The following is a 26,860-nucleotide window of genomic DNA, read 5'->3' as shown; positions in this document are numbered from 1 at the left end:
CTTTTCATACATGGGTCTGTCTGTGTTATCAGTCCCAACACCATTGTGGAATATATATACATATAATGTTCCTGAGATATCCTTTTTCTTCTTGTGTGATATTTTCTTATTAGCCTCCTTCTGAATTTGCATACTTCCCCATTAGCGGGGGGCGGGGAGGGGACGACAGTGGTGGTGCATGGCTTTAATCCCAGCACTTGGGAGGCAGAGGCAGGCAGATCTCTGTGAGTTCAAGGCCAGCCTGGTCTACAGAGCAAGTTTCAGGACAGGCTCCAAAGCAACACAGAAACACCCTGTCTAGAAAAAGAAAAAAGAAAAAAATAAAAAAGAAAAGAAAGAAACCAAAAAAACCTGAAACCATTGGTTTACATTAGCCAGAGATTTGCTGTTCAATTTGGCAGGAATCTCCAGCCATTGTGGGATAGGTTATGTGTTGCAGTGAAGCCAGGGTTGGGTAGCACTGCGTTGTGTCCTTTCAGCTCAACCAGTCCTGTCATTCAGGCCTCACAAGCCAATCAGGGCCTCCATCGGACCCTCCAGTCAGATGGGAGGGTTCTTCCGGACGCCAGGCTCAGCTCCTCTGCTCAGAAAGTCGGAAGTTGGCCTGTTTGCTGTCTGTGTTTGGGCTTCCCTGTGGGGAGTGTGCGAGCAAGCCTGTCAGCAGCACCGTGGTGAGTGAGGGGCTGTCCCGAGGCAGGGAGGTGTGGCCGACCGTGGTGAGCGAGGGGCTGCTGTCCCCAGACTGGGAGGAATGGCTGGTTGAGCCGCGGGAGTCGGTGTGGTGGGTCAGCCCCTGGCAGGGTAGGAGCCAGCGGCCAGACGCAGTGTTCCTCGTGTTCCTGCCTGGTCCTGCGTGGTTCTGCGTGTCCCGTGCATTCCTGTGTATCCCGTGTGGTCCTCCGTGTCCTGTGTGTAGTCCTGCGTGGTCCTGCGATGTCGTTGCAACTCCGTGGGCCAGGACGGCAGGCTCTGAATAACTTCACTCCGTGGGCAGCGTCTGGGCAGGGCATTGGGAGCTGAACTGTCCTTAGGAATAGCCTTCTTGTTTAGGTCACTCTGAAATGCTGGCGCTTGTAGTGTTTGTATGGTCACTGTGGCAGATTTGGCAAACTCCAAGAACCCTTGTCTCTCTAGAATCTTCCAGAAGTTCTGAACTTGTAACATTTAACATTCAGGTTTAGAATCCTTCTGGAGTTAATTTTAAAGGGTATCATCTCCTGTGTAGAATAGCGCTCCATTGCTAAACTGTGAAGTGGAAGGGTGGATTTGATGCTATAATGGTTTATCAAATCACAAAGTAGAGAGAAACTAAGAGAGGGCTGGCTCCCAGGTACCTCAAAGATAAGTACTATGATAACCAGGCCTTATAGAGATTAGTATAAACTGTAAATGTTTGTTCACCGGGATTAACCAGCCAGTATACTACAATTCCCATAACAAAGGAGAAAATCCCGATTTACTACTGGCCAAGAGTCCCATCCCCCTATCAAAGAACAGGCTCTAACGTGGTGGTGCTCAAGGGACCATTACAACACCGCCAACATTAAGCCTTGGTGTGCCATGAAGATTATATATACACACACACATACGTATATTGGTTTTGTTTGTTTTTTCGAGACAGGGATTCTCTGTGTAACAGCCCTAGCTGTCCTGGAACTAGCTCTTGTAGACCAGGCTGGCCTCAAACTCACAGAGATCCACCTGCCTTTGCCTCCCTACTGCTGGGATTAAAGGCGTGCACCACCACCGTCCAGTTCAACCATGAAGATATATTAATTCTAGAACAGCTGCATCTCCAGTCTTTTTAAAAGCAGGTTTGAGTCAAGATCTTCTGTTGATTGAGGTGGACTTGAACCCTGTCTGTATCCCTACGGGGCATTGCCCTGGCTATATCCTCCTGGCTACCACCCTAAATTCTTGGATTATAGGTCTGCAGCACCACAGTTCTAAAATTACCAGTTTGAATCATGTAGTGGACTGTCCACTGCAGTAACAGGGAAAGGATCTGTGTATGTGCGTGGCTTGTCCCTTCAGACCAGAAGAGGAGGAACAGTGTCCTGTGTATACTGCAGGGGAAACAGACTGGACAGTTGTTAGATCAGAGACTGAAGGTGAGCTGCAGGGCCTCCATCGTAAAGAAGGGCCTGATGGGGCAGGTTGGGTGACTGTGTCATTTCCAAGCCTGTATTAATTCCTTCCATGGAATGAACACAGAATTAGTCGTATACAATTTAGGGAGAGTAACTTGAACCATTGGGGTATTCAGTTTCCAGTTAGGGAACTCTCCTGTGCAGATATATGCAATCCTGGTTGACACAGTTAAAGTCAGCTGAGAGGTTTCAGACGCAGGCCATTGGCTGTAACTCTGGGCCAGTTTACAGCACTCAGCAGCTTACATTTTACATGGGACAAAGTCATACAATATCTTAATAATGGCATTCTCTCTAGCGGGGACGTGCCTACTCTGTTTCGGAGTCAGTGTAGCTGAGTCAGTGTTCTTTCAATTAGGTTTATCATTTTAAAGTCAGTTATTAGTTTCATTTTTAAAATTTTATTTTCTTTCTCTTTCTTTCTTTCTTTCTTTTCTTTCTTTTCTCTCTCTCTCTCTCTCTCTCTCTCTCTCTCTCTCTCTCTCTTTCTTGAGACAGGGTTTCTCTATAGCTTTGGAGCCTGTCCTGGAACTAGCTCTTGTAGACCAGGCTGTCCTCGAACTCACAGAGATCCGCCTGCCTCTGCCTCCCGAGTGCTGGGATTAAAGGCGTGTGCCACCACTGCCCGTCATTAAAATTTCATTTTCTTTAAATTCATTACTGCTCTAATCTCTATTTGTTTATATTTTCCAATGTTTCCTTGTCATTAAGAATTTCATTGCATTTTTTTCTTAAGCACTATTTATTTATTTGTTCATTGGTTTATATCAGTTTAGAACAGTGGTTCTCAACCTGGAGGGGTGTCTAGTCTCTCTTTGGGGGATCAAAGAACCCTATCACAGGAGTAGCCTAAGATTATTAGAAAACACAGATATTTATATTATAGTTCATAACAGTAGCAAAATTATAGTTATGAAGTAATAGTGAAAATAATTTTACAGTTGGGGAGAGTCACCACAGCATGAGGAACTGTATTAAAGGTTTACAGCATTAGGAAGGTTGAGAATGACTGGTTTAGATCAATGTCTCCTATAGCTCAGGCTTGCCTCACACTGTCTAACTGAGAATTCCTATGAACATTGAATCCTTCCTCTCCTCAGCGCTGTTTAGACAGTCCTGCAACTCCTTCCAGGCTGGGCCTTTACTGGTCAGTGAGAAGGAAAAATAGATCAGTGAAAGGGTGTGGTTAAACTTCTCTGACTTATATTGGGAACTTAACAAATGAAGAGGGACCTGTGCAATAGCTGAGTTCACTGGCCAACTGTAAAGCAGGGGTAGTCACAGCACAAAAGGAGAGGGGCAAGAAGGAGGACAAAAGCCTTCCTGCTTTGACCGTAGTAGACATTAGCTATGAGTACTGAGGTAGTCAATTTTAGATGATCAATAAATGTCCTGACAGCCATTTCTCAGGTTCACAGACCAGGCCATCAAGAATCTAACTGAAGAACTAAACTTTCATGAAACCAAATTACTGTAGTCACACTGGGTCAATCGAAATAGGTGAGCTGGATAAGATGGTGCCTAGCGTGGCTGTGTTCTCCAGGTTTAAGATGAACAGTCCGAGAGAAATGGCCTGAGTAGTGCATGCTGTGCTCTAATACAAATCCCTAAGCTCCGGAGCACATGGTTATAAAGCCTGTTTCAACTTCTTAACATGATTTTTGGGATTATAATGACATCATTTCCACTATCTCTTTCCTGCCTCCAAGCCCTCCCAGTGACCCTTCATGTTGTAATCGATGGCCTCCTGTTGTTTTAACAACAGGTACAGTTTGAATGTCATGTGTGTTTGGGTGCAGGACGTCCCAGCTGTGAAGCAAAGGGTTAACCGCACTGGACATTGAGTGTGTACTGGAATGTGCTCAGAGAGGACCCTATCCCCTGGAAGAGGAACAGGAAGTGCTCTAGGAGAATGGAAGATTCTACTAACCTTCAAATTTCCCAGACTAGGTTCCTGACTGACCATAGTGTGGAGGGGCAGAGCTGGGAGAACTTGTGGGGGCTGTCATTTGATCTCTGCTCACCCAGCAGGGGAACTGCTAATGTCCTGAGACCCAGTTCCCCATCCAAGCTAATGAGGGACTCTGGAAGGTTTAGTAATCAGGAGCAGTGGGAGGTAGCTTACAGGTACTTTCCAGGATTCTCCTTTAGTTCTGCTGTAGAGAGCTGTAAGGAAGACTACAAGCCATGCCACCGTGAGTGTGGGGGGCACTGTCCACAGACCAGGAAGAGCAGATCGGCTGAGCTGTCAGAGTCCTAGCTGTTGGAACTAGGATGGACCATGAGTCAGAATATGGTTCTGTTGGTCCCTGTGGTGACCTGGGCAGTGGATATTGGCCTCTAAGCCTTGCTGAGTGTGGCTTCCCTGGGGAGGGGGAGGCTCTGCTACCCTGGCATGGGATGCTTGTAATATCACTGTCCAGTGTGCAAACACAGGCACTGTTTTGTTGTGCAGTGGGAAGACAGATTGGAAAACCAAAGGGCCTGGTTTCTAGAAGTTCTGAATGTTGCTTTCCACTTTCAGGTTTGTCTTATAAATATTCCAGAGTTTATAAATTGATAGGAAGGAGGTGATGGGGTTTATCCTTCAGCAATACATGATTAGAATGCTTCTAACTTCTGCTATCGTCAGCCACTATGGTGTGATTCTGTGAAGTTCAGTTCCAGGGGACCAAAGGAGTTTCTGAGCTCCAAAGGCATCTCAGGTTTACATGGTATTGGGCAGGTAGATAAGGCATATTCCATATTTGTGCCACAACATATACAGTAATTGCTCAGCAATATTTTCACAAGCAACTTATCAGAGCTTATCAGTGGCCCTGGAAAAGGTTAAACCAAAAGGCAAGGCTTTTTGGTGTTATTGCTTTGTGAATAAAGTGACTGTCCTTTGCTGTAGATTTTTCTCTGTAGCTGACTTCCCCTTCTGTTACATGTTTGGGAATTAATTTCCTAGTTCAGAACAATTTCCCACACCCAGACCTTGCTCCTCTCTGCTATATAAAGGCAGAGATCTGCCTTCCTGCAGTTATCTTTATCAGCAGGAATTTGGTCAGAGTTTAGGGTCCAGGCAAAGAGCATCCACCCTGTCTAAGATGTCCACAGATCCTCAAGGACATAGAATTACTACCTGCCCAAGCTGCTGCTCTGGATTTTCCCCACAGCCAGAATGGCTGATAATAGCACAGCCTGGAGCTGACTATTAGAGGCCTGGGTCTCTTCTTGGCTTCGAGCACTAAGTCTAACTCCAGACCTAGGCCTGTAGAAACTGCAGCCTCTGGTGTATGTGCTATCTGATACAGAGCTATGGCTTCTCCCTGACTGTTTACATAGGTTGCTTGGTTACCTGATTCTATGCATGCTGGGAGAGGAAAAAGCAATGCAGCAATGCGCTAGAAATAAACTCTTTAGCTTTTTACTAACCACCTAAAAATTTAGTATAGCACACTAACCTTCTCCTCTAGAATTCCCCAATGATTTAATTCCCTCTTGACTAACGTTCTCCATTATGGAGTTTACCAGACATGTACTAGCCACTCCCACGGATCTGTGTGTGTGTGTGTGTGTGTGTGTGTGTGTGTGTGTGTGTGAAAACCCTCATCTGATTTTCTACAGGGCAAAAGAATTCAGGCCGCGGAACCTGCTGGGGCTGGGGTATTGCTGGTTTTAAGGATATATATGACTGGAAACTTTTGTAATGGGGAGGACAGGAAAGAATGATGTAGAATTAAGAACAAAGTAGAACAGGGAGAACAAGACGGAACAATGAGAAATGGTGGATTAAAGAGAGAAGAATAAAGAATTATGGATAGACGGAACCTGTTAGAGTAGACTTTCTTACCCTCAGATCCTTAGCCCCCCTTTAGCTGTTTGTGGCATCTTTAATTGAACCCTGTTAGTTGTTCACATCCCGTCCTCCTCTGTCAATAATACATGGCGTCAAGCTGCCTTCTTTGAATTCACAGGATTTCCACCTTATGGGGAAGATATATCTTGTATCAAATTGGGGTCCTTTGTACAGAGTTCCTGAATGTGATATAATGAGCTTGGTCTTATGGGCCACAAAGTCTCTAGTGCCCCATTCCATGAACAGTGGTATTTGAGGAATCATGTAAAATTAATAGGGAAGCCCTGGGTTTGTATGCTTTCACGATTCCAGTTTGGAAAGATCCATATGCCGTTTTCCACCAATGTAAGTTTCTGTGTCTGCTTTTTGATGTGATTCCTTGGCACAAAGAAGCTATAGGATCTAGGGCATCCTTTGGTTGCAAATTGTATCATGTCCACTCTTAGGTTGATGTAATCAGTTCAGCAGCCAGTATAAGTCCAGGCTGGAATTTCTGCAGACTGGGAAGTAATGTTCTGTCTCTGTGAAGAAAGAAGGGTGTGATGTCCCTGGCATGTACATCCAGAGGAATTCGGAAGTCTATTGTTTCATTGTCATGTAGTGTATGCATGGAATCACAGCTAAAAATTCTTCCTCATTTAGCAAGCTTATTTTTATTTATTTTTACTTTTTGGTTATAAAGGTGGGTTTCAGTATATCATTGATGATTAGTGGATTCCATTGTTGCTTTGGCTTCATAATTTTCCTTAAAAATGTGTGAGTAACTAATTGTCAAGTGGTAAATCTTCTGAGAGTGGTGTATGAGAAAGACTGGTAGGTCAGTTAGGTTGCTTCCTTCTCTATTCTACCACTTAGATGTGTTGTTTTGGCGGTGCTGTATTAAACTTTGTATAGTGGTGGTCCAGTTGAAGTTGGAGCCCTTGATGAACTACAAGGAAATTTGTACATTGAGCATATGGAATATAGAATGCATTCCTGGTATATGTGAGGTTTAGGATGAAGTCTTCATGGTCCCAGTTTTCTGCTAAGAACCCCTCCAAGGTATAGTAGAGTAAGTCACCAATATCATACTTTACTCTTTGTTGCGGTGGTGGTTGGTATGGTGGATGTTTCATTCATTGTTCCTTTTGCTATAGGTATTTTTGTGGATGAAGGTGATGATGTCTCTAACTTTCACTATCTCAGTGCTGTTGGTGATGGTGAAGCTAACAATGGTGCTGTTGATGGGCCTGAGCGTGACTCACTGGGCAGAGAACTCAACAGGAGGAGTCCCAGGAGCAGCGTCTCGGGTGCCTTAGCCCAGCAGATTTCTACCATGGCATTGTTCCATCTTGTGTTCTCTTTTATTTTCTTTTTAAACTTTCTGTTAGGCATAGCGTGTCCGTTGTTATGGCCCTGCCTTGCCATATTCTGTTTCCCTCTCTTTCTGGGGTGAAGGTATAATGATCTGTTAGCACCAGTGCTTAGTAAAGTAATTCTAAGACTATTACTATCCTTATGAAGGTGCAAATCCAATACACTGGTTTAGCTACATTATGCTTGTAGATCATCTCATTTAATAAGGTGTTGGTTTCTCTTCTTTTTGTGGTCCAGATTGTATTGCCTGTTTTGGGCGCTGTGACTTCTATCTCCTTTAATTCTTGAGTATTTCTGTCCCTATAAACACATTTATGGGGAATTATTCTGCATGGTCAGGAAGTATCTGGTTGTTTTATCTCTAAGTCTGACTTAATAGCATCTTCCAAGCGAAAAACTCTATTCAATCTTTGTCTAGTATTTAACTCGTAGCATGCAATTTCAATAGCCTTTTTCAAGGGGTATCTTAGAGTTGTAATAACTTGGTTTTAAGGAGTCCAGTCCATCTTTCTATATTGCCAGCTGCAGTTGGGATATATGCTAAGTGGAAGACCCCCTGTATGTCCATAGTCTGGGACTTCCTCTGAACTTTAGAACCTGTAAAGCGTGTCCCTTGATCTGACTCAGTAGTTCCTGGGCAGCTGTATGGTGACCATCCAACACCGGAGTGTGTGTTTTGTTGCTAACTGGTCTGGTCTATGAGTTTCCTTAGCTAATCCAAGCCCTGCACTTAGAACTGTAAGTGTGCCGGCATGTGGCCCTGGGAGTCTTCAGGGGTCCAATGGAGTATATTTGTAGTTTTTAGTTAAATTGTTTTAGAGACCATGCTACAGCTGTTACTTGATGTCTGAATCTACCTTAAAGTGCTGGACAAAGTTGGCATTCTCTAGTGGCTTCTATACAGACCTGCCTGGATACCTTAAGGTTCCTTTTATCAACCTGTATGTGCCTATATATTCCAATATTTTATGTAATCTTAGGATTTTTCTTTACTAATTATGCTAACATTCTCAGGTTTCTTAATTTTCCAGTCTGGGTTTCCTTTAATGTTATTCTCAGAGGGTTGTCCTGATGTAATTTGATTGTCCGTTTCTCCTCATTTTTTAGTGTTAGGGGTGAACTTTCAAGTTTACCAACTGTGTGATCTGTCATCCTTGATAGTTTATTCTGAATTTGTTCACTAGCAAGTCTTAATATTCTAGTCTTTCTTAAACATAATGCCAATTTGACTGCTTTTTCATTATTTTTAGATGTCTGTCTTGCCTTTGTGTGCATTTACATGGATTACATAATTTTTATGTTTTTGCTGTTTTGCCATTACCGCCTATGTTTCCCTTGGCTAAATGTCTTTGCCATTTATTTGCTAGTTAGTGTTTTCCATTTTGATGGCTATACCACTTCACACACACCATGGATTGGAGAAGATACAGACTTTTCCTTTTGTCTTGTAACCAGCAGTGGTGCTGTTACTTCAGCATGTTGTGCTGATTTGGTGCTTCCTTTTCAGGAACAGCCATTTGATTCCCCGGACTATTGGCTCCTGCTTCATGAGCCATCAGTAAACAGTTTGTTAGCCAAATGCTGTGCCCATTCTGTTGGTTCCCATAATCCAACAGATCTGTCTTTTAGGTGAGGGTGAGAGGTTTAGGGATGGGGACTATAAGCAACTGAGCTATTTCCTCAGTGCAGGAAGGCACAAAGATGGAATGCGGATAGGTACCATTTCCATGGTGATATCTTTTGTTACATGGATAAGCCTGCAAAGGATGTGGCCTTTGAGCAGAACCAGTCTATCATTGAGCAAGTATCTAAATGCCTGTTCTCAAAGGTTCAGTAACTCCGCCAAATGCCCTCTCACGTTGGTGGAAGGTCCACGAGGTCTTCCTGCTAGGAGAATGAATGCTTTTAGCAAGCAGGAAATGGCCTTAAGCTCCCGAGGAAATGGAGGTATTTATCCAAATATTTGACTTCGGGTAAAGGACTTCCTTGGGGAACAGACACTCCACTACAGTCGAAGAACGATGCAGTGTAAACGCTGAGCTGTTCCCTGATTGTGTTTCCTTGAGTCCTAGTCTTACTATATGGGCCTGTTCCCCACATAAGCTCCTCAAAGGGAAGGTCCTGATATCTTACCCTTTTGCCATTATACCATATTCTGATTTCTCTATACTTACTAACTGAGCCTTTAATGGCCTCAGGCTCACCCCCTGCATTGTGTGCTTTTTACCCTTGGGGTCAGGTGTATCCAGTTAGTAAATCTCTAACTTACCTGGAGGGCACAGTGGGGATTCCTGTGTGCATAGTCATCACATTGTATGGTTCCATGGTGACAGGAAGAGTCTCCAAAGAATTATTTTGTTTAAGGAGACTGCCATTGTATATATTTTCATTCTTTAAAACCAGTACAAAATTTCCGAAAGGAAAAGACAGAAGGGCATTCCCATAACACATAGTGAGAATCACCAAGATTAAAGTAAACAGGTGCTGGAGAATTGTGGTCTGCAGTGGTGAATGCTGGAACTTTGTCAAGCAGCAGTGGTCCTCGCCACTCCTTACCATCCCACTTTAATGTTCGTGCCAGAAAACATCTGTAAATTATGTCATCAGTTGATAGTGAGGCAGTGAGTTCCTTTAGAGCTGAAATTATTCCTCGCCGAATTCTGTTGCTTCGTCTTTCAACAGATGTTGGATATGTGCCAAGAGTCGCATGATACTCTTGCAAGCCAAGCTACAGTGTCATCTTGTGCTTGGAAGTTTCCTTACAATTTTTGCCTGGATGTGGACCTAGTGGTAGTTTAATTGCTTGCATTTTTGTATTTTTCTTAATTTTTTAATTTCCTTTCCTAAATGAGCTTCTAAATACTTGTTGGCTTTTGTTTCCTGTTATGTGTATCCTTGTTGACTAGTTCCATTTGCAAGCAGTTTGTTCGACATTCTTCTCAGTTTTTTTTTTTTATTGAGAAAAGGAGAAAAAAAAAACAAGTTTCCACCTCCTCCCAGCCTCCCATTTCCCTCCCCCTCCTCCCCCCCTACGCCCCCTCCTCCCACCCTTCTCCCCCTCCCCCCACTCCTTTCCCCCTCCCTCTCCAGTCCAAAGAGCAGTCAGGGTTTTCTGCCCTGTGGTAAGACCTAGGACCTCCCACCTCCGTCCATATCTAGGAAGGTGAACATCCAAACTGGCTGGGCTTCCACAAAGCCATCACATTCCGTAGGATCAAACCCCCGTGCCATTGTCCTTTGCGTCTCATCAACCCTCATAGTTCGCCATGTTCAGAGAGTCCAGTTTTATCCCATGCTTTTTCAGCCACAGTCCAGCTGGTCTTGGTGAGCTCTCAATAGATCAGCTCCACTGTCTCAGTGGGTAGGTGCATCCCTCGTGGTCCCGACTTCTTTGCTCATGTTCTCCCTCCTTCTGCTCCTCATTGGGACTTTGGGAGCTCAGTCCAGTGCTCCAGTGTGGGTCTCTGTCTCTATCTCCATCCATCACCAGATGAAGGTTCTATGATGATATGCAAGATATTCGTCAGTATTGCTCAAGGATAGCGTCATTTCAGGTTCCCTATTCTCAACTGCCCAAGGAACTAACTGGGGACCTCAGCTTGGGCACCTGGGAGCCCCTCTAGGGTCAGGTCTCTTGCCAACCCTAAAGTGGTTCCCTTAACTAAGAATTGTGGTTCCGTGCTCCCCTGTCCAACCTTCCTTTATCCCAATCCTCCTGCTTTCCCAAGGCCCGACCACTGTGTGTGTCTCTTCTCCTGGAATGAGACAGATACCATATCCCCACTCTCATAGTCCTTACAATAGAAATGGAATGTCCCATGCTAATCTTTTTTTTTTTAATTCAGGTTTTGGTTCTTACTCTAGAACTGGCGGGAATGAATCTTGATATAGACAGGCTGGCCCAAGCCCACTGAGACTCGCCTGTCTCCCATAAAATCACCCTTTATTCTTGAATTCAGAATATATCTTTGAAGTTCATTATACATGCTTATGTACTGTATAATTTTTTCTTTGTCTTTTTTTGAAGCAAGGCCTTACCCCACAGCCTCAACCTCCTGAGCTATAGGCTTAGAGGAATGATCCACAGTTTCTGGATCCACAGTTTTATTTTCATTGTGTTCAAAAACAAAAGAAGAGAAAGTCTTGAGAGAAGCCTTACAATTTAAAATAAACCTCAAACTTAAGAATGGTACAAATAGGGGCTGGAGAGATGGCTCAGAGATTAAGAGCACTGGTTGCTCTTCCAGAGGTCCTGAGTTCAATTCCCAGCAACTACATGGTGGCTCACAACTGTCCATAGTGAAATCTGGTGCCATCTTCCAGCCTGCAGGAATACATGTGGGCAGAGCACTGTATTCATAATAAATAAATAAATCTTTAAAAAAGGGAACGGTACAAATAGTGTGGGAGAGAAGGCTGCGGAGTCTTCGTAGGGATTCCATGGAACTGTTCCGGAAGTCCAGTCTTGGAGTACCCATTCCTATGCTGCAGGCAGTGGTGTGAGCAAGTGATTTGGAGGATATGGTAGATACCAATTTTAATGTTGGACAGTGTCTCAACTGAATATTTATAGTTCCAGACTTCGTAGGATTTTAGTAAATTACATATTTCATCACTTAAGATTGGACATTGTTTAAGCAGGTAAGAAAACTTCATGTTTTAGAGACTAGGCATTGCTTCTAAGGACTTTGAAGTCTCTAGCTATATGATGTTTCTTATCCCATCAGTTCTAAAAATGTGTTTTCATCTTCTAATATATTCACTGGGTATGTTTAACATGCCTTGTTAGAAAATCTGAAATCCTGTCAAAATGTTGATAAGCATTTTGGATGAAAGATGCTTAACTGGTAAAATCTAAAGAGACACCTAAACGTCAAAAGGTTCTGAAATTTTTTGTTTAATACACTAACATCTTAGTGTATTAATGTTACTGCTCAGTAATGATTATTTAAATGTAAATAACTTTAATTTTCTAGACATTCTAATAACATCTGCGTCTTTTTATAATAGCATTCAGTGTGACCTTATGCTTATTGAGGTTCAGTTAAACAGGCTTTGAAATTAACAATAGAAACTACTGAGATACACTTGGCCCTCGTGCTGACAGTCTAAAGTAGCATAAATCGTATCTCTAGTTTTACAGTTTTACAGAAAAGGAAACAAAATGGAAAACTATTGATAGGTGAGTCAGGAAATTCTCTATGACATAAGTTCTAAACTCAGAAGTGAGAGGAACTGAAAATTTGTTTGGTAGTGTGTAATATGGGATGAATTAGTAAAGTATACATGTTTAGCTCTAGGCCAAGTTGTTATATACTAATGTGTATGTACTAATATTTTCTATTTTTACTAGAAAATTTTTGGCTGCATACATAGGTTTGCTTACGTGTATGTGTATGTACCACTTGCACTTCTGGTACCTATGGATGCCAGATTGCCTGGAACTATAACTAAAGATGGTTGTGAGCTGCTGTGTGGGTGCTGGGAATCAAACTCAGGTCGCCTAGAAAAGTAACCAGTGCAAGTGTGAACCATTGTCACACGTGTTGTTGGTGATATGAATGCAGGGCAAACACTCTACCAACTAGGTGAGCTACAGCCCTAGCCCCTATTATAGTGTCTTCATAGCCATGCGTGATTTTCACGTGTGGTTTATATGCTATACTATAGGCTTCTGGTAATCAGAGATTGTCACTGTATTTTGTCCATCCCTAAAAATGCTGCCGTGTTGTGCTCTATGACCTTCATTCTTGAGAATCACTATTCCAATTTAATCCCGCGGTTTATCTTGTTGGGACTTTATTCCTGAAGGGACTAATGTTAACAGGGAGTCCCTTTGAATCAGAACACAGTGAGAATGCCAGTACTACATGGGTAAACTAGCCCTTTCTTACACATTTTACATGGGTAAACTAGCCCTTTCTTACACATTTTACATGGGTAAACCAGCCCTTTCTTACACATTTTACATGGGTAAACCAGCCCTTTCTTACACATTTTACATGGGTAAACCAGCCCTTTCTTACACATTTTACATGGGTAAACCAGCCCTTTCTTACACATTTTACATGGGTAAACCAGCCCTTTCTTACACATTTTACATGGGTAAACCAGCCCTTTCTTACACATTTTACATGGGTAAACCAGCCCTTTCTTACACATTTTACATGGATAAACTAGCCCTTTCTTACACATTTTACATAGGTAAACCAGCCCTTTCTTACACATTTTACATGGATAAACTAGCCCTTTCTTACACATTTTACATAGGTAAACCAGCCCTTTCTTACACATTTTACATGGATAAACTAGCCCTTTCTTACACATTTTACATGGGTAAACTAGCCCTTTCTTACCCATTAAATTGACTTTTGAAAGTAAACCCATAGAAAACATAAAAGTTCTCATTCAGCAATGGCTCAGTGTTTATAAGTCTTGGAGACTGGTTTGACTGGGTTATGTTGCAAAGCCACTGGTCAGATAAATCAGTGTCTCTTTGAAGTCTCATCTGCTTGTCACATGAAACACAGTAAACCAAGCTGCCTTCTATTTCACAGTGTGTTCACTGAGTTCACTGCTTTCAGTAGTCAGGCGTGGGCTTAGTGATGAAGGAGCTAGGTCATATTTGAAGGTGTAATAAATACTGTAAGAACTGGTGTCAGCATTCTTACTGTCGTGTCTTTGTGGTTTTCCACTACTGTTTTGAATATTAATCTTAAAATAATGTTTACTTCTCAAAAATCAGAACACGGCCACCTTTTCAGTATGTTCCTATGCAGTTTTTTTTTTTTAAAAAAAGGCTGTTTTCTGGGTTTAAGAAGCATTCATTTGCTTTATAGGTGCTAGCGTGGTAGTTTAGCATGTTGTGTTTGCTCTTCTACCTAGGCTCATAAAAAATATACAGAGCAGTAACAAAATGTATATTTGAAAATAGTAATTCAAGAACCTTATACATTAAAAATAAAAATTCCTATTAATATGCTATAAATATTGTAACTGTTCTAAGTATGTAATGACCAAGCATTAAAATACACACTATCCAAGAAGAGATTTCACAAAGATTCCCAGAACTAATAATAAAATACAATTCTGGATTTTAGTCTGCCTTTGAGGATATTTAGGAGACTTGAAACTATGGTAGCATATTTTAGTAGATATTAAAATGGCTACACCAGCATGCTTCATAAGTCCATTTGCTTGGAATATCTTTTCCCAACCCTTTACCTGAGGTAATGTTTATTTGTTTGTTTGTTTATTTATTTGGTTTTTTCGAGACAGGGTTTCTCTGTAGCCTTGGAGCCTGTCCTGGAACTAGCTCTTGTAGACCAGGCTGGTCTCGAACTCACAGAGATCCACCTGCCTCTGCCTCCCGAGTGCTGGGATTAAAGGCGTGCACCACCACCACCTGGTAATGTCTATTCTTGATGTTGAATGTTTTTGTATGCAGCAGAAGGATGGACCCTGTTTTCACATCTACTCTAATAGTTTGTCTTCTTATTGGGTAATTGAGACCATTTATATTGAGGGATAAAAATGACCAATGGAAAAAAATGACCAATTATTGTTGACTCCCGTTATATTGTTGTTGTTCTTGTTGTTTGTGCATTTGTGTGTGAGACAGAGAGCAGATGAGTGAGTTTCCTATCTTTTGGCTTTACTGGTGTGAGATTATTTATTTCCTGTGGTTTCATGGTTATTGTTATTCTTTTGGTCCCTGCCCTAGCCACGCCCACTCCTTTTTAACCTCTGACCTCGCCTGCCTTCGCTCTCTCTCCCTGTTCTCTCTCCCAGTTCTCTCTCCCAGTGTACACACTGCTTTGCCTCCTCTCCTTTCTCCTTTTCTTTCTCCTCTCCTCTCTCTCTCTCTCTCTCTCTCTCTCTCTCTCTCTCTCTCTCTCCCTCTCTCTGCCCCCCTTCTCCCTTCCTCCTCCGCTGCCTGCCACCACATGGCCCGCTACCACATTTGGGACCTACAGCATTTCTGCTGCCTACTGCCGCGGGGATCTTGCAGCATTTTTTAAAAAAGAATAACAGTTATAGATTGGAGTTTTCCTTCTAAGACACACCTTTTGTAGGGCTGAATTTGTAGAAAGATACTGTTTATATTGGATTCATCATAGAATATCTTATTTTCTCCATGGTAATTTTTGGGTATAGTATTCGGGGCTTGCATCTGTGGCCTCTTAGTGTCTGCAGCACTGTGTCCAGACCTCTCTGGTTTTTGGAGTCTCCATTGAGATGTTGGGTATAATTCTAATAGCACTCCTTTATTTGTTACTTGGTGTTTTCCCTTGAAGCTTTTAATACTTTTTCTTTGTTTTGTATGTTTAGTATTTTGATTATCATATGGTGAGGGGACTTTTTTGGTCTAATCTGTTTGATATTCTGTATGCTTCTTGTACTTTGATAGGCCTCTCCTTTAGGTTTATAATATAGAGATATTTTCTTCTATAATTTATTGAAAATATTTTCTGTGCCTTTGACCTGAGTTTCTTTTTCCTCTATTTTTTTTTATTAAATGTCCTCTATTTTTTATTATTCTTATATTTGTTCTTTGTAATAGCCTAGATTTCCTGGATTTTTGTCAGGAATTTCTTTTAGATTTAATATTTTCTTTGACTAATATTTCCATTTCTTCTATCATATCTTCAATGCCTGAGTTTCTTTCTTCCATCTCTTCTATTCTTTTGGTGAAGCTTGTATCTGTAGTTCCTGTTTGTATTCCTCAGCCCTTTTTTCCCCAGAATTCTGTCAGTTTCTATCTTGTTTATTGTTTCTGTTTCCATTTTCAGGTCTTGAACAGTTTTAGTCATTTCTTACAACTGTTTGTTTCCTTTTTCTTGGCTTTATTTAAAGGATTTAATTATTTCCTCCAACTTTTTGTTTATGTTTTCCTGTCTTTCTTTAAGGAATTTATTCATTTCCACCTTAAGGACTTGAATGATTTTCATATAATTTGTGTTAAGTTTTTTTTTTTTGTCTCTCTCTCTCTCTCTCTCTCTCTCTCTCTCTCTCTCTCTTATGCTTGAGCTATGCTGTTAGAATATTCATGGCCTGCTGTGGTAGGATAACTGGGGTCTGGTCAAGACATAGTGCCTTGATTGTTATTGATTATTTTCTTACACTGGCATCTAAGTTTGGGATGGTTATATATAGATCTAGGTGTTGATGAAAGGGTTTGTCTTAGTTGGGTAGGTATTATGTTCTTTGGTTTTTGGTTCCTTTCTGGATTTTTCTAAAGTGTGATGGCTGTGCATTGTCTGATTTATTGGCCTGCTCAGCTGGTGTGTTCACAGTGAATGCCTGCTGGTGTTGGTGACTGGAACACAGTAAAGAGTGTGGAGAGGGAGATGTAGAGAGGATGGTCTGTGGGGGTCCCAGGAGATGTGGGCTGTGGGAAGGGAGGCTTCAGCTGATGATCTCTTCCAGCACTAGGGAAAAGCCTGAGAGGATTGGGACTGGGGGAACAGAGCACATCTCTGCATTTTATGCTCTTCCTGCCACATCTTCCACAGTGATCCCTGAGACTTAGGAGGGGCTTGTATTATACATGCTGCTTTAAGACTGAACATTCCCCAATCACTTATTCTCTGCATCTTGGACACCTAGGTACCACCATGACAATCGCGGTCTACTTCAATTAGAAGCATCTGAGTTGAGGGATGGGAGGTCTGTTGATCTATGGATATAATGGTAAGTTATTTTAAGTCATATTAATTCTGTGTCCACTTAGCAGCATAATAGTAATCCATTCTTCCCTAAAGCCAATGACCAGCCAATCCTTAAGTTCTAAGTCTGCTAATGGTGCCAGATATGTGTTTAATTCTGTGGAGAGGGACATGGATACAGTCAGGAAGTGTTGCTTACTCCCATGATATTTGTGCTGCTCGTATCCCAGTGGGCAGGCCTTGTCAGGTCAGTCATCATTACGGCTTGAACTGTTTGCAGATGGGCATGACTTAGGATTACTTGTCTCCTCCAGTAGCTTGCATAGCACCTTCCAACACTGTGAAAAGCAGTCAGTGGGGATGAAGCTTCTGCTTCTTTACCCCTTTGATTTTGCCATGCTGTATGACTCAAGCATATGGTGTCTTCAGCAATAGATCTCATCGTCAAGTTTTTGATCACCAAGAACAATAGCAATACAACGTTGTAAACAGAAACTACTCTTTTGTTCCCAGCCATCCAGACTCAAATAATCACACAGGAACTATATTAATTATAATACTGCCTAGCCAATAGCTTAGGCATATTCCTAACTAGCTCTTACATCTTAAATTAACCCATATCCATTCATCTGTGTATCACCACAAGGCTGTGGCCTACCGGTAAGAGTTTCGGCATCTTTCTCCTTTGTCAGCTTCTGGCATCTCCCTGACTCTGCCCCCCCACATTCAGATTTCCCACCTGACTTTGCTTTGCTAAGCCATTGCCCAAACAACTTTATTCATCAACCAATAAAAGCAGCACATATAAAGACAGACATCCCCACATCACAATGTACTGTTTGAAGAGTCTTTGGGACCTAATTGGCAAGAATTTCAAAAGAAATAACTTAAACATTGCACAGAGTTTTTATTTGTTACCCTTTGGTGTCTAATAGAGGTAGTGCTGCTCTGTTTTAGAGTAACTCCATTTTAATTAACAATTTGTGAGAATTTGGTAATCAAGTTCACTAAGTTTGGCTATTCATTTGTATTGAGGCCAAGCTGTTAAAATCTGTGTCCATGGAAAAAGAGAGAGGGTGTTGACAGAAGTTTCTGTCCCACCTGGTCCCACAGTCATTCAGTCCTGAAGAAACACACAGGAGCCTACAATAATTATAAACTGGTTGGCCTATTAGCTCAGGCTTTCTTATTAACTAACTCTTACATCATACATTAACCCATAATTCTTGCTGTGTTAGCCGTGTGGCTTGGTACCTTTTTATCAACAAGGCATCTTCATCTTGCTTCCTCTGTCTGCAGACTGAGTCTTTCTTCTTTCCAAAATTCTCCTGTACTAGTTGCCCTGCCTATATTTCCTGCCTGGCTACTGGCCAATCTGCATTTTATTAAACCAGTACAAGTGACAAATCTTTACAGAGTACAAGATCATTGTCCCACAGCAAGAGGGTATCATAGCAGAACACGGTAGGGGTCATCAGACTACAAGGCAAGAGAATACCGGGTGGAAGAGAGAAGGAAGGTGTCCACATGGGTCAGCAGGCAAAAAGAGCCAGAGCCATGTGGTGAAGGGTTGTTTCAGATCCTGAGAACCCAACACTTCCTACCACATGGAGCTGTGGTTATTAGTCCAAAGGCCATTGGACTTAGTCAGTAATGTTCTTGAGATACCCTATGTTTCCCTTTTGCTACATTGTTTGATTAGCCTTCTCTTGAGTCAATCCATTGTATCAACTGACTTCATAGATGTCTCCAATTTGCTTACATTTCCCCCATGGAAGTTGTATAGAAGATGTTAACCCCCAAACTTCCTGGTCTCAGTCCATTACTAGTTCTTTTAAGCATATTTCTAGTTTTATAGATTTGGTTTTCGTTTGTTTTGTTTTTTCTCTATACCTAAGGCACTTAGCAAAAGCTCCTGAGGCCTAGGCCCCAGGCTGTTACTGGTTCTTCAAAGCATGTTTCTTCTCCCTGCATGAGGCCCTAATAGGACAGTCTTGCTTGACTAGTCAAATCCTCAACACAAAGAGTTGTCATGTAGAGTCATATTGCCCATTAGTCAGAACTATGCTATTTTCAAAAAGAAAACTGGGCCTTTAGGGCACATCAGTCTTAACCTACCTTCCTTGCTTTTTTCCTTCCTTCCTTCCTTTTTTTCTTTCTTCCTTTCATTCTTTGTATGTTTGTATGTATGTATATAGAATAACATATGTCTTACTTGGCATAACACATAGCTTCTGCAAAGTCCCCAAATCCACCTTTAGTTTTTATACTTTCTACTTTCCTGTCTTTATCATTCCCTGGCTCTTGTCCTTTTGGACCTTGTCACTGAAGGATGACCTGCCATTTCAGGTCACTGGTGTGCTTAAGAAATAGTTCTGGTAATATCTCTGTAAGTCTCCCATCTGCCTATGTGTCTAGACTTAGAGTCTATTTAAAATTTTCAAAGTGTAACCTGTAGCCTGAGCCTAAGAGACACTTAAGGATAATAACATATGTCTATGGAGTATTAGTTAACTGTTAAAAAAATAACATCATGAAATTTGCAGGCAATGGATGGAAGTAGGAAAAAATCATTTGGAGAGAGGCGACCCTGATCCAGAAAAGGAAACATAAGTACTCACTAATAAGTGGATATTAGCTGTTAAGTCAAGGATAATGACACTACAATCCACAGAGAGAGTAACACTGGGGGCTCTCGGGGAACACAGGAAAAAATGTTTTTTCATCATCATCTGACATAGTGACCTGGGGCAGAAGATGTAAATGACTGAACAAAAACCTCTCATATAGGATGATATATATGAACTCTTGTCTCTCATTCATGACTTTCTTTGTGGTTCTAATGGAATCTTTAGAAGGAGGAGCCTTCTAGAGGACACTCCTCTTGGGGGATGTGATTTGAGTGTCTATAGCTTCATCCCATTTCCTGTTCCTTGTGTCTACTTTTCTTGTGGTTGAAATTGATCAGCCAGCTTCCATCTCATGCTGTCATGAGTTCACCACATTATAAATCTGTCCCTACATAACAGAAGGTACAGTACAAGTTTTTGTTTTTAATACTAAGCCTTTTTGATCACCTGTTTTTATTTCGTTGTTTTGTTTTTGAAGACAAGGTTTCTCAGTATATATAGCACTGATGATCCTGAAAATAGCTCTGAAGACCAGGCTGGCCTCGAATTCAGAGATCTGGCTAACTTCTGCCTTTGAAGTTCTGATGTTAAATGTGTGGGCTAACATACCCACTTTTTTTTATATTATTTGCTGGTGAAGCTGGAATGTATATTTTTTGTACATTCCAAGCATGTGCTGATATGCTGAGCTTCACCAACATCTTGACTTCTACACTTTGGCAGAGGGTGTCATTTTTTCCTCCTTGGATGGCATATATTCATGACATTAATAATGTCTGAGGGTCATCTGTCAATAGATAGCAATTTTGTGACATTCTTCCTACTTGTTGTGTATGTTGAAATGTTTTTATAAATATGAGCATTTTGTCGGTATGCAGGGATATGCACCGACTATGTGTGCCTAGTGCTCCTCGTAGGCAGAATATGGTCTCAGAATCTCTAAACTTGGAGTTATGGATAGTTGTGAACTATGTAAGTACTTCCAATTGAACCTGTCTCCTCTACAAGATCAGCAAGCGCTGTTAACTGCTGAGTTATCTCTCCTGTGCTATCTTTTTATTTGCATTTACAATGCTTACATTTCATCTGTACATCTCTTAATGGGTCAAACATGTATTCCTTTTTAATAAGCTCTTATTAATGTTACAGTTTTAACTGTGACACTTCATGTTTCTAGGAGATGAATATAGAACTGGAATGAATGCATGTCTCTTTGTAGGAACATCAGTGAGAACCTGATTGGTTAGGTTTTTTTTGGGGGGGGGGACTCCAAATATGTACCCTTGGCTACACTGAACTCATTTCATAGACCAGGTTGGTTTCCAACTGAATGAGATTCACCCACCTCTACCTCCTGTGTGCTCGGGTTAAAGATATGAGACAGTACACCCAGCTTGCCCATTTTTTTTCAATTAATTTATTTCTTATGTATATACATGCCAGAAGAGGGCACCAGATCTTATTATAGATGGTTGTGAGCCACCACGTGGTTGCTGGGAATTGAACTCAGGACCTCTAGAAGAGCAACCAGTGCTCTTAACCACTGAGCCATCTCTCCAGCCCTGCCCATCTTTTTTTTATAGTTATTTATTGTTCATGCAATTTCTCTGACATGTATTTAGTGCTGTTGATTTGTTTGTTTGTCTCTCTGTATGTCTGTTAATAGTCATTTCTCTTTTTTTTTTTTTTTTTTTTTTTTGTTTTTCAAGACAGGGTTTCTCTGTGGCTTTGGAGCCTGTCCTGGAACTAGCTTTTGTAGACAAGGCTGGTCTCGAACTCACAGAGATCCGCCTGCCTCTGCCTCCCAAGTGCTGGGATTAAAGGCGTGCGCCACCACCGCCCGGCAAGGTGTTAGGCCGAGCCAGCCAGGTGTCGAACCTAGAATCTTCTGATTCGTAGTCAGAGGTGTTATCCATTGCGCCACTGGCCCGCCTCATTTCTCTTGGAAGGGTAAATCCCATTCAAAAGGCCAAGAAATGTCATGTGCGAATCTTCTTTTCAATTTCTTTCTAAAGTAATTTGGGATTACATTATAACTTCTCTGTCATCGAGTAAGTGTGGGAAGCTCCAAAATTATTCAAATATATTGACAAAGAAATATACATTTACATTGTGATCAATATCACTCTTTCTGTTGTACACATGTATGGGATATTTTAGAATTCAGTGACCTATGATGATGTGCATGTTGACTTTACTTGGGAAGAGTGGGCTTTGCTGGATGCTTCCCAGAAGAGTCTCTACAAAAATGTGATGCTGGAGACCTACAGGAACCTTACTGCTATAGGTAAGACTGTGAATTTTCCTTCAACTTTTAAAATAAGGGGACAGATGTTTCTTGGCTTTTGATGCCTTTCTGTAATTTGGATTGATAAAGGGGAAGAATGTGGTAAATAAATCAGGTATGGTTTTTAGGTTAATATATATACATATATATATAATATTATATTTAAGTTAATATAATATATAATATACTTGATATATTAACTTAAATTTTGCATAATTTCCAATAATATAGCATACATTTTCTGTTACTGTATTTTAGGCTACAAATGGGAAGACCACAATATTAAAGAACTTTGTCAAAGATCTAGAAGAAATGGAAGGTAATTTTTATGTGCAAGCTAAAACAAATGTTCCACAGAATTTTTTTTTCCTCGTCTTTCAAGACAGGGTTTCTCTGTGTAACAGTCCTGGCTGTCCTGGAACTCTCTTTGTAGACCAGATTGGCATCGAACTCCACAAAAGGATTTAATGTGCCCTAAAAGTTATAAGGAAAAGCAACAGTGTAATAAGCATAGTTTTGAGTGTATTGATCATTACTAAATTTTCACAACACTATGTACCTCAATATCAGGCAGATTATCTGTGTTTTTAAGGTATTCCTCTAAGAAGACAGTAAAACAATGCTCCATTTTCATCATCGCCTCGTGAGAGCCAGGCTGTAGAACTGTCACTCCATATAGTTCCATACCATTCAGGCATAGCAAAAGGCATACCTATTGACTGGCTGATAAGTATATGTCCCAAATCTTCAAATCAGCAAGGACTTCATGGTAAAGCTAGTGTTACTGGTATACTTGTGAGCTATACCAAAGTTTAGTAAGGGGGTAGTTTATGAGAATTAAGAAAGCTGTTGTGGAGAAAACTGAATATCTATACCATATGTCTGTGAGGAACAAGCAATCAACTATGTGAATGTAATTTGGGACCCTTTTATTTGTTATTCTTTCTTTAATGTTGTATCATATGTTACTTAGGGAATAGGCCAAGTGTTCAGATGAGATGGAAAGAAGCAGTGTACCTTGCTCTTTCCCAGAACAATTAGAAGATATGCAGTGGTCCCCATGTTGAGTCTTTCTGAATGTGATGTAAGTTTACAGTTAATTTTTTTCAAACCTCATTGGAAATGCATCAGTATGCCACAGAAAAGCCCTTTCAAGTCCAAAGTGTGTAAATCCTTTTGTTTGTCCTAGTTCACTTTGCAAATGTATGATTCACGGTATGGAAAAATGTTATGAATGTCATCCGTGTGGTAAAGCTCTGAGTTCTTCCAGTTCTCTTTAATTATATGAAAAACTCATGAAAAAGGATGTTATAAAAATAAGCCGTGTACTAAAGGCTCTCGCCATCTCAGGTATCTTCAGATAACCAAAAGAGCACATATAAGAGGAACGCTATGACTCTAAAGAACGTGGTAAAACCTTATTATTGGACTTCTCTGTGCCATTAGACCACACTGTAAAATTAAGTTATACAGATAAAAACATTCATCTGAGTAGTGAATTTGTTAAAGCATTTACATGTGCCAACTATCTTTACAGGCATGAAAGCCATCCTACTGGAGAGAAACTCCATGAATGTAATCAGTGTGGTAAAGCCTTCTCACAGCAGAGTCATCTCCAAATACATAGAAGAACTCATACTCGAGAGAAACCCTATGAATGTGATTATTGTGGGAAAGCGTTTATACGTTACACTCATCTTGAAAGTCATAAAAGAATTCATACTGGAGAGAAACCCTATGTATGTAATCAGTGTGGTAAAGCCTTCTCACAACAGAGTCATCTCCAAGTTCATACAACAACACATACTGGAGTGAAGCCCTATGAATGCAACCAGTGTGGGAAAGCCTTTGCATGTTACAGTTATCTCCAAAGTCACAAAAGAATTCATACTGCAGAGAAACTCTATGAATGTAATCAGTGTGGAAAAGCTTTTGCACGTCATAGTAATCTTCAAAGGCATAAAATAACTCATACAGGGGTAAAACCCTATGAATGCAATCACTGTGGGAAAGGCTTTTCTCGACAGAGTTATCTCCAGATACATATACGAACCCATACTGGAGAGAAGCCCTATGAGTGCAATCAATGTGGAAAAGCCTTTGCACGACAGAGTTATCTCCAGATACATACACGAACCCATACTGGAGAGAAGCCCTATGGATGTAAACAATGTGGTAAGTTTTTTGCAGATTACACTTATATTAGAGTACATGAAAAAATTCACACTGGAGTAAAACTGTATGAATGTAATCAGTGTGGGAAAGCCTTCTCACAACCGAGTTATCTCCAAGTTCATAAAAGAATTCACACTGGAGAGAAACCCTATGGATGTAATCAGTGTGGAAAAACTTTTGCACGTCATAGAAATCTTCAAAGGCACAAAAGAATTCATACTGGACAGAACCGGCATGAATGTAATGAGTGTGGAAAAACCTTTTCACAAGAGCGTCATCTCCAAGTTCATAAAAGAACTCACCTGGGAGAGAAGCCCTGGGAATGTAAGCAATGTGGTAAAGCCTTTGCGTGCCACAGTAATCTTCAAAGGCATGAAAGAATTCATATTGGAGAGTAACCCTATGAATGTAATCAATGTCATAAAGTTTGCATTTCACCATAGTCTTTGAAACCATGAAAGAGTTCATCCAAGAGTAAAACCTGTCATGTTTAATCACTCTATCTACTAAAGTCTTCATACATTATAGTAGTATTAAGGACACAAAAGAACTTACACCAAAGGAGAATCTATGAGAATAAAGACTTTAGCCAGCAAATTTACATTTAGTTACACAAGATTATTTATGGTGGAGGTAAAACTGACAGATGTCAACAATCTATTCAAGCATTATAATGTCTCTATTTATTTATTTTTTGCACCTATAAACTCATATGGAAAAAAGCCCTGTGGATTTAACTCGTAAGGCAAACATTTTAGATATCACACTTCTCTTCAATTACATGAAATAATTCATCCCAGAGTAGAATTTATGGATGTGTACTACTCTTCCTGTGATAAAACACCATGTCTAAGGCAACTTAAAAAGAGCTTAATTTTGGCTTATGGTTCCAAAGCTAAACAAGATCATTATGAGAGAAATATGCAACCAGTGTCAGACCTGACAGCTAAAGCGGGAAGCTCAGGGCTCACATCCTGAGCATGAAGCATGGGGCGAGAGTGGAAACCGGGAGTGGTCTGAGAATTTTATTATCTCAGAATCTACCCCCAGTGACATTTTTCCTCTCACGGGCCGCATTTTCTAAGCTTTTCCAAATGGTACCAACAACTGAAAAGTATTGCTTCTCTGATTTTGAAGCCTACATGATTGCTTTCTGTTATATGAACCAATTCATGATGAAGAAAAAACTCTGTAGGGAAGCCTTTAGATGCCTCAGCATCTGGGTTACAGGCAAGAATGCTTATACAAGAATAATATTCATGAAGGAAAATGGTTGTTTAATGATTTGTTTTAATTTTTATCTTGTTATGTCAGTGTGTCTTTGGATATAGGCATTGTCTGATGGTTCCAAAGGATAGACCCTGCAGTCTTCTGGATTTCTAGCTGGGATTACAGGAAGTTGTCCAGAATCTCACCTGGATTCTGAGCATAAACTTTTCTTAACTGCTTGGCCCTGTCTCTAGCCCTGTAAATATTTTAAAGCTTTTATGTATAATCGTACCATTAGGAAATAGGAAAGAACTCATACAAATGAGAAACACTGGGCATGTAAACACTATGGTAAAGTCTTTAGACATCAGAGCTATCTTCAGTTTCAAGAGAAAAAAAATCTTGTTTCATCTCTTTGTTAGCAGAGCCTTGAAGCAAGTTAAATTGTTTACTATGTTCACTGAAGTCTGATGTTGGAGATCACAGTATTGTGGTTTGTAGTTTGAAACTTTTGGAGTAGGTATTGAATTATATATGGCAAATTCACTTACTGAAATTTATCTGGTGGTTCATATAGTCCTTTTTGACTTCATCTTCTGTTGTGATCTGACTTGGAGGTAGGTATTTTTCTGCTGAAACGCACAGAAAGAGATGCCCATCATCTAAGTGGTTCATTGTTTATTTAAATACCTGGCAAAAAGCAAAGGTGTCTGTGAAAGGGCAGTGGCTTGTTGTTCCTGGTTTGGTTTTTCAAACTTTCACAAACTCCCTTTAGATGTTGTTTGTTATCTAGCCTGGCTCAGATGCCAGTAATTCACTGGAACTACATTTGAACTCATGATTCTCATGTGTCAGCCTTCCCAGTCCAAGTCCAAGTGTAGAAGATAGATCTCTAATGTGTCCTGTTTTGACAGTGCATTTTAACAATGTTAATGTTAATGTTAAAATGCTTAGTAGAAGTGAATGTAGGAAACATTAAATACCTCATGTGTGTATCCAAAGGAATATTTTCATCTATCTGATAGATAAAATAAATTAGAATAATCAGCAACCAACTGTATATCTCACAACATAGCTTGATGTGCTATGGATAGGTATAGATTATTTGGACATTTCTGCCTCTTCATGATCCAATTTTTACTCGTTTGGCACTCCATCTTGAAGTATTGCCTCCTAAAGCAATTTTCTAGAGAGGCCAGATAATGTAAGGGCAATGAGATTTATTTTCTAAAACAGTTTTGTTATGTCTGTGGTGTAATGTGATTATAGGTTTGAATGGATGACAGATACGTTGGGACCAGAAGAAAACTTTGTGGGGTTTCTTTTGGCCCTCTTCACATGGATCAAGGTCAGGTTGCCAGCCTTGCACACCAGAGACATTTTTTTTTCCTGATGAGGCATCTCATTAGTGCTCAAATAAGATTAGTAGAAACATTATATCATAAAACACCTATTCAGATTGTAAACATATTGTCATTTAATCAGGATAAAGGAACAGTATAATTTGAATAATGAATCCTATTTGCAAATAAATATATTTA

At 40.6% G+C, this 26,860-nt stretch overlaps 1 protein-coding gene across 2 annotated transcripts; it reads left to right on the top strand.

Moving 5' to 3' along the window:
- Positions 1-591: 591 nt before the first annotated feature.
- On the top strand, positions 592-26,860 carry LOC121463450 (zinc finger protein 431-like). 2 transcript variants are annotated; one of them, XM_041675682.1, is made up of 5 exons: positions 592-671; positions 16,960-17,043; positions 21,855-21,935; positions 22,194-22,254; positions 23,473-26,860. In XM_041675682.1, exons 2-5 carry the CDS (start codon positions 17,013-17,015, stop codon positions 24,506-24,508), a joined length of 1,209 nt encoding a protein of 402 aa, XP_041531616.1. In that variant the 5' UTR covers positions 592-671; positions 16,960-17,012; the 3' UTR covers positions 24,509-26,860. The 2 variants fall into 2 exon arrangements, with proteins under 2 accessions (XP_041531616.1, XP_041531615.1); XM_041675681.1 differs by having other exon boundaries at positions 21,809-21,935.

Source organism: Microtus oregoni, unplaced genomic scaffold (assembly GCF_018167655.1).
Source record: "Microtus oregoni isolate MIOR12 unplaced genomic scaffold, Mior012 000026F_ref0000081, whole genome shotgun sequence".
Lineage (NCBI taxonomy): Eukaryota > Metazoa > Chordata > Mammalia > Rodentia > Cricetidae > Microtus > Microtus oregoni.
This window is presented reverse-complemented; position numbering and strand designations above follow the sequence as displayed.